This window comes from Tigriopus californicus, chromosome 2 (genome assembly GCF_007210705.1).
Source record: "Tigriopus californicus strain San Diego chromosome 2, Tcal_SD_v2.1, whole genome shotgun sequence".
NCBI lineage: Eukaryota > Metazoa > Arthropoda > Copepoda > Harpacticoida > Harpacticidae > Tigriopus > Tigriopus californicus.
This window is the reverse complement of record NC_081441.1, coordinates 5,523,303-5,532,253: the sequence shown is the minus strand read 5'-3', so window position 1 is coordinate 5,532,253 and position 8,951 is coordinate 5,523,303. Positions and strand designations below refer to the sequence as shown.

The following is an 8,951-nucleotide window of genomic DNA, read 5'->3' as shown; positions in this document are numbered from 1 at the left end:
AAAAACCTGGCCATTTTGGTACCACCTCGACTTGATTGTCAGCATCCAAAGCTATTGAAATCTGTCCACTTGGCCACATGGGGAAATTGAAGTCTATTAATAACAGATTTTCGTCTCTCTTAACACAAGCGCTCAAGGACTAGCGTCGATATCTGTCCGGCTAGGCCAGCGGCAGGAGTGACTCGAAAGGTTTAGGTAGGCCAACTCCAGGGTCCGCTATTGTCATTCAAATCAACAAAAACTAAACCCTAGAAGAATCCCTTGGCCTAAAAACAGCTCAAAATGATGCCTTAGATGTTAAATTGGTATTGAATTTGCCGGACCAAGATGGCCGCTTTGACTGTCTGTCCTGGATTAGCATGCCATCCAGCCACCCTACTTTCCTCCGTCTAGATCATAACAAACCCACGCAACCTGCCCACACACACTCGCTCTTTAATGAGGATGCCACACCGTCAACTCTCGTCCGTCCGTTCGTCCGTTCGGTTCTTCAGGTTCACCTCCTAATTGATCTATCTGGCCTCCCGCCACTCCCATTCCCCAACGACTGGCTGGGACCTATTGGGGTGGGTGGATTGACTGGAGTGCGAGGCATTATCTCCGCCGACCAATATGTGGAGTCAGATCCAATCCTGGCTCCTGGGCTCCGTTCCGCCTCAATATGACGCGGATGACCTCCTGATGGGACCTTCGGCTCACCCGCCACCACCAGATCACCGCGCTCGTCACTCATCCCAAAGCTCAGCAGACACGGATCCGAATGACGCGGGTTTGAGGTGGGAGGATTTGCCCGTGGCCCTTGAACCTTTGAGTAGCCGTTGGGTAACGGGTCGGATTACCCGCGAGGATGCGGACTCTTTCTTGATTGATGGGCACTTTTATTGGCCCAAGACACTCTCACCGAAGATGATCCATGGGCGGGGCCAAGAAGCGTTGGGTGTGGATTGGCAGGTCCGAGCCCAGGTGGTGGTCATGCATGAGCATGAAGCGCCCAAAGTTCGTCAAGTCTCGGATGCTTGGCCGCCGAGCTCATCGCAAGGTGAGTGAGTGGAGCCCTTGGGGCCATGTCAAAGCGTTTCGGCCTGAGCTAGACTAACGTTGTCCTGGCTCTGTCATCTTAGCCACCGAGGATTGGATCATGGGTCCGAGTGAGACGGAGCTTTTGGTGGAGGATCTGCACGAGAAGCTGGACTTGTTAGATGCCAGCACGGGCTTGGTCCGCTCTCTGGCGAGTGTCGAGTCGATTCGAGCCGGTCAGATCGCCCTCAATCTGGGATTAGATCATAGTCGGTCCATCAATGTCCCCCTATCATCGTTGGGCTTGCATTACGTCCCCTGGACGGGTAAGACTCTCATCATGAGAATATTAGATGGCTTTTTTAAACTATAGCATTTTGTCGGTGATCCAGGGGATTTGTTGTCGGTGGATCTTAACCTGGACCAGGTGGACATGACTAAGGCCGGAGATTTACCCATTCAAGCGGCTCGTCCTTTGCGAACGCTTGAAGGGCCCGGTTCCATTCAAAGTTACTGGACCAGTGACGATCGAGGTGAGTTGGGTTGTTCAATGAATATCCCCTACCGTGTTAGTGAGAGTGAGTGATCGTTCTAGGTCTGTTGTCGGGTGATGTATTCTTTAACCAAAGCTCATGTCCAACGTCATATCGACCTCGCCGGGGCGACGAGGTTCGGTTTCAGGCCGTGGAATGCCAGCCGGGTCCAAACAATAAATATGCCAATTGGCGAGCCCATCGGGTCGTACCCCAGGTCAACGGCGATGGACTTCGCGCCAAAAGACTAGTCTTTGAAAATCTAGCCCATCCGAGTCAACGCAAATTTCGTCAAGAACGACTCAAAGCCCAGAATGGAATCTTCACCCCCGATCAACTGGACTTGGGTGCAATCGATTCGGGGAATGTTGTGAATGTGGAAATCCCGGTTGAAAATCGGGGGAATGTGAATCAGACTCTCCTTCAGGTGGAAGCCGGTCCAAACGTGGATCTGAGTGCTTTGGATCGATCCTGTCTGCCCATTGTGGTACCGGATAATGGATCACTAGTGTTGAAATTGGAGTGCCACGGACGTGTTCTAGGGCGACAGGAACAATTAATATCCCTGCACTTTGACGGGGACTTTTGTGTGGGTACCGAGCTCAAATTTTGTGTGGGACATACCAAGATCAGTGAGATCATGCGCGGTGCTAACGTTGTACCGAATGGGGAACGTTTTCGTCATCAATACAATCGCAATGGCGAGGCTGCGGGAATGTGGCAAAATCAGAGTGGCTACATTCCTGGGCGAAAATCGGTATACAAACCTAAGGCCACTTACAATAAGAACTACCTACCTCAATACGAGATCCCGTCTCATTTGTGGCGGGATGTTCTGGATGCTGGAGGCCAACCCGAGAGGCTCTCGCGTCTATATCCTGCCCTCAATGATCAGCTATGCCTGGGGAACTACAAACTCAAGTTCTCGTCCCTCATCTATCTGGAAGAGATTGCATTGTGGCAACAAATTCGTCGCTATGATCTTCAGGATGCTGTTCTCTTTCACGCTGGACCTTATTTGTCCTTGGAAGTCCCGGGCTTGGCGGAAAAGCGACCGAGTCTCATGATTGGAGATAGCGCCGTCCTGAGGCTCGTTCAAAGGGCCCCCGGTAATGAGATTTTCTATGAAGGGTGCATCCAAGAGGTACGATCCAAGAGCGTTTTGCTCCTCTTCACCGAACATTTTCACTCCACATACGGTGGAGAAGCGTATGAGGTGTCGTTTCAGTTCAATCGCTCGGGCTTCCGAAGAATGCATCAGGCCGTGGAAATGGCTCTCGCAACATCAGGTGCGAACATCCTGTTTCCTGAAAAGGTACAAATGAGATACATTCAAATACATGGTTGGGATCCTGTCTTAGTTGAAATCTCGCATATTGCTTTTTTTCGTTTGTATTAGGTTTGTCTCCTTCCTGCGCAAGTGGCGGACCAATCATTGAATGAGAATGCGCTGAAAGCCAAGCGGATCATCCGTCAAAAAGTGTATCCCTCCTCATCTGTTTTAAACATTGAATCCAACTCATCCGTGTGTTCACTGCAATCGATTTCGGATCAATGTGAGGCCTCCTTGTCACTCACGCCGTCGCCATCTGAGAAGAAAATAAAGAAAAAGAAACGATCCTCGGTGGCAGAGCGTCTTTTCGGCCAGAAAATATCCACTTCGATCCCCGAGGTCCATGAGGTCCAAGAGGTTAACCCGGATTTTACCCTTCCAGTCGTCAAAGATCGGCTCGACTTCGACTACCAAAAATATGCCGCCATGATTACCCGTACTCTCCCCCATCGATTTACTGTGCAACCACCACCCATTCCACAACCGGGGACCTTCCCACCTTACACTGCCCGGAAAAGACGCGGTGCCAAAAGGAGAAAAAATCCGTGGGTGAATTCAAACTTGAATCAGGAGCAAAGAAAAGCCGTTCGACGGATCCTCTTGGGGGAGGCCAGACCATTGCCTTACATTATTTATGGGCCACCCGGTACGGGCAAAACCGTCACTCTTGTTGAAGCTATTCTCCAGATCTTCTTGAAGCGTCCCGATTCTCGCATTCTAGTGGCCACGCCCTCCAACTCTTCGGCCGACTTAGTTGCAGAACGCCTTTGGCTATCAAAAGTCCTTCAAGTCGGCGATCTGGCCCGATTGAACGCTTTTCAGCGAAGCGAAGACTCTATTCCGGACAAGATCAAGGCCCTCTGCTTCAAAAGTCAAGACACCACGGTCTTATCGCGAGTGATCCGACATCGGATCGTCATCTCCACGTGTAGTTCGGCCGGCGGTCTTTACAAATTGGGCATCAGAGGCGGCCATTTCACTCATTGCTTTATTGACGAAGCTGGTCATTTGACCGAACCCGAGACAATGATCGCCTTCGGACTAGTTTCTCAAAGTCAAAAGGCACAGCTTGTTTTGGCGGGAGATCCCAAGCAGTTGGGTCCAGTTCTTCAATCCAAACTCGCCAAGATATTCGGGCTTGAACAATCATTCTTGGAGCGAATCACTACGGCCAAGATCTACGCTAGAGACTCTGAAAAATTCAAGGATCACGGAGGATATGACCCGGTTTTAGTAACGAAACTAGTCCGAAACTACCGCTCTCATGACGCTATTATACATATGTCGTCCAAATTGTTTTACGACTCTGAACTGTCTGCTCAAGGCGAATTGGCCCTGCGCAATCGTTTCATAGGAATGTCATTCCTGCCTAATCCAGACATCCCGATCATTTTCCACGGGATCAAGGGCTTTAACTGTCAGGAAGGCGATTGTCCGAGTTGGTTCAACCCTGTGGAAGCCTTTCAAACGTCGAAATTCGTACGACTTATGTATGGTGAAGGCAAAGTGAATCCAACCGAATTGGGCGTGATTGCGCCGTACCGAAAACAAGTGGAAAAAGTGCGGCATTTGCTCACCAGTCTGGAATTGGACTTGCCACGGGTGAGGGTATTTTCAAAATTTTGTCCATCTCTTTTTTTTTTCATGTTTATTGATTTCCTAGATTGGTAGCGTGGAAGAGTTCCAGGGTCAAGAGATGCCTGTAATCATCATTACCACAGTGCGATCGGCAGACATGAGCGATGCGGACGACGGCGTGGAGTTCGATATTCTTCAAGGATTGGGGTTCCTTCAATCTGAAAAGCGCTTCAATGTGGCTATGACTCGAGCGCAAAGTTTACTCATTGTCCTGGGCGATCCTCATTTGTTAGCCTTGGACGAAACGTGGTTCCAATTTCTTAAGTATTGTTGCGTCCAACGTGCTTACCAAGGCTGTGATCTCCCGTTAAGTTTATGTGACATTTGAAATGCGACTATGAACCCTTTCAACGTTTTGAGCTTGTCAAGCCTAAAAGAATATATTATTTAGGACCATTCACGTTGGTAAAGGCCAGGTTTTTCCATATCAATCAAAAATGCCACGCTGCAAACGATTGTCCATAATGATGGGCGAGCTAGGGAAATGTCGATGGGAGGGCAAGCGTGGTCGGCTCGCATCGGGAAAGTCCAGTTCCGGAATGATCACCCGAGAGGTGACCAAACGTCGGAAATCTACGTTGAAGCCCGTCAAGTGGTTGATCACAATGGGATTGCACGCATGGATCAGAATGTTGATGACCAGGAACACGATCACGCAAGGCATGCAAGTCTGTACCAAGATATGTTCTAGGTCTCGGGCGCAAGGATCAAAAGGCGAGGTCTTCAAAGTCGTCGAGTCAGCCTCGGCTTGAACATATTGCAATAAAACCGTATAGGAGTGCACGGCAAAATCGAATATGCTGATCGCTACCAAATTAGCCAATGCCAAAACGCCCTCGACCACGTTGAAAGCCAAATGGAACTTGACCATACGTCGGACGAATCTAAGCCCAGGAGAAAAATGGTGAAGATATCCATGATTGCCGTGAACAGCGGGCGTCCCTTGGATTGAGTACGTACCCGCAAGAAGCGTTGATGATTAGGCTAAATGTGGAATATAGGGCCAAGGAGAGTCCGTAAAGACAGACCAGTGTACTAGAGGCGATAGATCTGGCATAGGCCCGACATCGACGGGAAGTTAGCACATCCAAGGTACGACGAGCCTCTGTCGACGCTTTGGCCGGTGTAAGGGTGGTTAGCGTGCAATTCTCCACGGGCAAGCGGAGGCATTCCTCGCTGATCTGCGTGATTCCGGATGACACGCTGATGAACACAATGGCCGAGAACAGAAAGAAGATGTGGGAAAAGCATTGAAACCGCCAAAACATGTTTTCGGACACCGAGAAATTCGTCAAAGTCATCTTCACGTGACCATACGACAGACACACCCGCCAAGTCAGAGAGTTTAGTAAAGAATGGGACCAAAGAAATGGGGCAGGGCAGAACTTGTTGGGGAAACCAACCTGGGCGAGTGAGGTCGATTATTTGTGGTAAACGTTATTCTCCACCGATTAGTTGGCGGTCCTATTTCTTTTAATCTTAACCTGACCTAATCAAACCTAACCTAACCTGACCCAATCTAACCTTACACGATATTAATAACCCTTAAAGTCTCTCTCCAAACCATTCTAACAGTTCGTCACAAATTTAAAAATGAGCACCGCCAACAAATCGGTGGAGAATAACGTTTATCATTATTTGTCTAATTGGTCGGACAGTGTGGCCAAATACGACGTTTCTATTTCATGCCCGAAGAAGCCCATGTGCACCGCCAAGGAAAGTAATCTTCCGAGCGGTCAATTTAAAAAGTAACATACTTAATTCTAATAAGATCCGGCACAAAATGAGGACATTCCTCTCTGTGGAAAAAAATTAGCGCTCTCTTTTCTGCACTCTGGCCGCTTAAAAGAACTGGACAAGTAAGTCTGCAAGGATGAATGGATCTAATTCAGAATTTCAGTGGGGAAAGGCAAAACTTAAAACGTGGAAAGAGCCGAATCAAGGCCCTGGGACAGTTCCATGGAAACGCGATCTCGTCGTTTACGGTCTTTCTTGGCCTTCTTTTCCCGCAGCTTTTGCAATTTCTTCAGGTTCTGTGGCTCTTCGACACTCTTGGGGACTTTCTTCTGCGGCAACTTAGCCAGAATCTTGGCCTTCTTGGTCTGGGCCAGACTAGGCGACTTGATAACGGCGACTCGAGCCAGTGGCCCGTGGGAGGCTTCTTCGTCAGCACTAGTTTGAAGGGGCGTGGCCAGATCTACGTGCATGGCTTCCGAAGCCAGCACCTCGGGCAGAGCCTCCATGTCAGCCTGCTCCACGGTCTCGAGTTGGTCAAGACTGAATTCGGCGGCAAATCCGTCCACCACTTCAGCGCCCAAATGCACGTCGGTGGGCAATTCGGGTGGGTGGGTGAAATATTTGATCTTGCCATTGTGCCAATCCTGGAGCACCATCCGAGCAGCCATTACGTGGTCGGGCACGCCGCCTTTCTTGAGTTTGCCCAACGACAAGGCCACCAAGTTGAGGAAGGTGTGCGCATCCTGGTAGTCGCCCACGTTGTAAGTCAACTGCATGTAGCGCTTCTCGCATCGCTGCAAGATGGCGGTCACCGGGGTGACGGGGTCGGCTAATTCCTCCACTTTAATGGCATTTCGGAGCGCGTTCTGGACGGCGCTGTCCTGACCTTTAGCGGCTAGGATCATGCCCGGACTGTCCAAGAGCTTGACCTTGCTGTCGATCTGGATTTCTTGCACGACCTTAGTCACGCCGGGCGTGTTGCCCACATGACAAGCCCGACTCCGTTTGAGACTGTTGATGAGCGAGCTCTTGCCCACGTTGGGATAGCCGATCACGCCCACGCGGATGGCGGTCTTGACGTCTTTGTTGCGGCAATAGTTGGCCAACAGGGCCATGAGCGTGTCACTGCCCACGCTCTTGGAGGTCTGCAATTGATCGATCGTGCTGGGCTTGATCTTCAATTTGGACTGGCCGAGGTTGTGGCCTTGATTCTGAGTGGACGATTTGAAGGCAATGGTGGGATACTCCCGACGAAGATAGCGGATCCAAGCCTCGAGGTTGTCCTTGGGCACCAAATCGGCCTTGTTCAGCACGAGCACGAGTCGTTTACGGCTTCCCTGGTCTCGGATCTTCTGCTCGGCTGAGGCGTTTCGCGTGCCCAAGGGATCCCGGGCGTCCAGCACTTGCAAGATGACATCGGCCGCATCTACCACTTTGGCGAATTCCTTGTAGAAGGCCTTGGCCGAGCGCTCACCCAGCCCATCGGCCGCACCTTCCTCCTCCTCCTCCTCCTCCTCCGAGCCGTGGCCTGCCTCACGGTCTTGGTGTTGTCCGGCCTTAAGTTGGGCCTGCTGGACCAGATCAGTGAGATTGTCGGCCCCAAGGCTCCCACCTTGCCCATCGACCCGCCGTTGCCGCAAAATTTGACGTCTTTGATCCTTCTCCTCCTGTTTGCGACGGCGAGCTTCGGCCACATCTTGAAGAATGGCCTCCTTGAAGGGACAGTCGTTGGGAATGCCCGGATCTTTCTTGGCCTTGTTCTTGAATCCCCCCGGACGGAGTCGTTTCTCCTTCTTGAGTTTCCGATTGTGTTCGCGCACCTTCTTCTCGGCTTTGGCTCGAATGGCGGTCGGAATCCGCTTGCTCCGCTTCTTGATGAACTGGCTCACCATCTTGATGAGGATGCCGTAGGTCCAAGGAGAAATCCGGTCCAACTCGAGATCCTTCCTTTACTTCTTGGCTCAGTGAACTGCTGATCTTAACCACGTTGGATACCATCAGCTGTATTATTGTTTACGACCTTTACAACCGATCCATTCTCAGCTTAATCATAGAGTGACTGCTTGGAGTGATGAGCGGATAAGATCATGCGATCGATCACATTTTGTCCATTATTAGATGTCCTGGCACTAGACCACCAGGTAAACTCAGATCCACAGGCGGAGTTATGTTCCTAAAATGAGCCAAATTCAGTTGACCGGGGAATATTACGATACTACTGACTTACTATATTTATCGTCACCTCTACTAAGATAATTTCACCACGCGTCAATGTAGGGATAGGCAGAAAAATGTCCCATGATGGTTTCCATCTTTCTCCTACTGTTCATTTTTACACGTGAATGATCTCAAGTGATGTTTTAATCCCATTCGAAAAACACGTATGAACAATTTGTGTGTGGATTTTTTTTTTGAAACCGCTCAAGTCAAAATTATTTATCTCGTTGTCAACTTTCCTAACTCGTTTAAAATGAGTAATTTGAATTCTTAGAGCCGCTTTAATTTATCTTGACCTATGAATGTTCGTCGTTAGGGGTTAGGAGCAATTCTCTCTCTAAATCAATAACAAGATTAATATGACATATGGAAAATAGCAAGAAAAAAGATCAATGCATTTGGCAACAAAATCTCAACGGCATTGGTTGTAACTCATAATAATGATTGTTACCATATTCTTGCAGCCCAAACCAAGG

The 8,951-nt window shown here is 49.6% G+C and overlaps 3 protein-coding genes across 3 annotated transcripts; 1 reads left to right on the top strand and 2 right to left on the bottom strand.

Annotated features, from left to right (window-relative positions):
* Positions 1-544: 544 nt before the first annotated feature.
* LOC131893141 (RNA helicase Mov10l1-like) lies at positions 545-4,921 on the top strand (the record flags this gene model as incomplete). The annotated part of the gene is given in 6 exon segments (XM_059243088.1): positions 545-1,039; positions 1,122-1,343; positions 1,410-1,550; positions 1,613-2,865; positions 2,950-4,485; positions 4,547-4,921. Coding segments are annotated over 6 exon segments (3,882 nt in total). The 3' UTR covers positions 4,850-4,921.
* On the bottom strand, positions 4,862-5,961 carry LOC131893142 (uncharacterized). Its single transcript, XM_059243089.1, has 2 exons — positions 5,482-5,961; positions 4,862-5,405 (listed from the first exon to the last, which is right to left on the bottom strand). Exons 1-2 carry the CDS (start codon positions 5,820-5,822, stop codon positions 4,949-4,951), a joined length of 798 nt encoding a protein of 265 aa, XP_059099072.1. The 5' UTR covers positions 5,823-5,961; the 3' UTR covers positions 4,862-4,948.
* A 424-nt stretch (positions 5,962-6,385) lies between these two features.
* Positions 6,386-8,260, bottom strand: LOC131893244 (guanine nucleotide-binding protein-like 3 homolog). Its single transcript, XM_059243220.1, has one exon. The coding sequence runs from the start codon at positions 8,148-8,150 to the stop codon at positions 6,438-6,440; it is 1,713 nt and encodes a 570-aa protein (XP_059099203.1). The 5' UTR covers positions 8,151-8,260; the 3' UTR covers positions 6,386-6,437.
* Between the last annotated feature and the right edge of the window lie 691 nt (positions 8,261-8,951).

What these genes read in the sequence shown, in the direction of transcription:
- LOC131893142 (XM_059243089.1), bottom strand. Translation starts at nt 5,822, where the DNA reads ATGACTTTGACGAATTTCTCGGTGTCCGAAAACATGTTTTGGCGGTTT. An exon ending in ATCATCAACGCTTCTTGCGG is followed by an intron (nt 5,406 to 5,481) that starts GTACGTACTCAA and finishes TCCTGGGCTTAG; the next exon opens with ATTCGTCCGACGTATGGTCA.
- LOC131893244 (XM_059243220.1), bottom strand. Translation starts at nt 8,150, where the DNA reads ATGGTGAGCCAGTTCATCAAGAAGCGGAGCAAGCGGATTCCGACCGCC.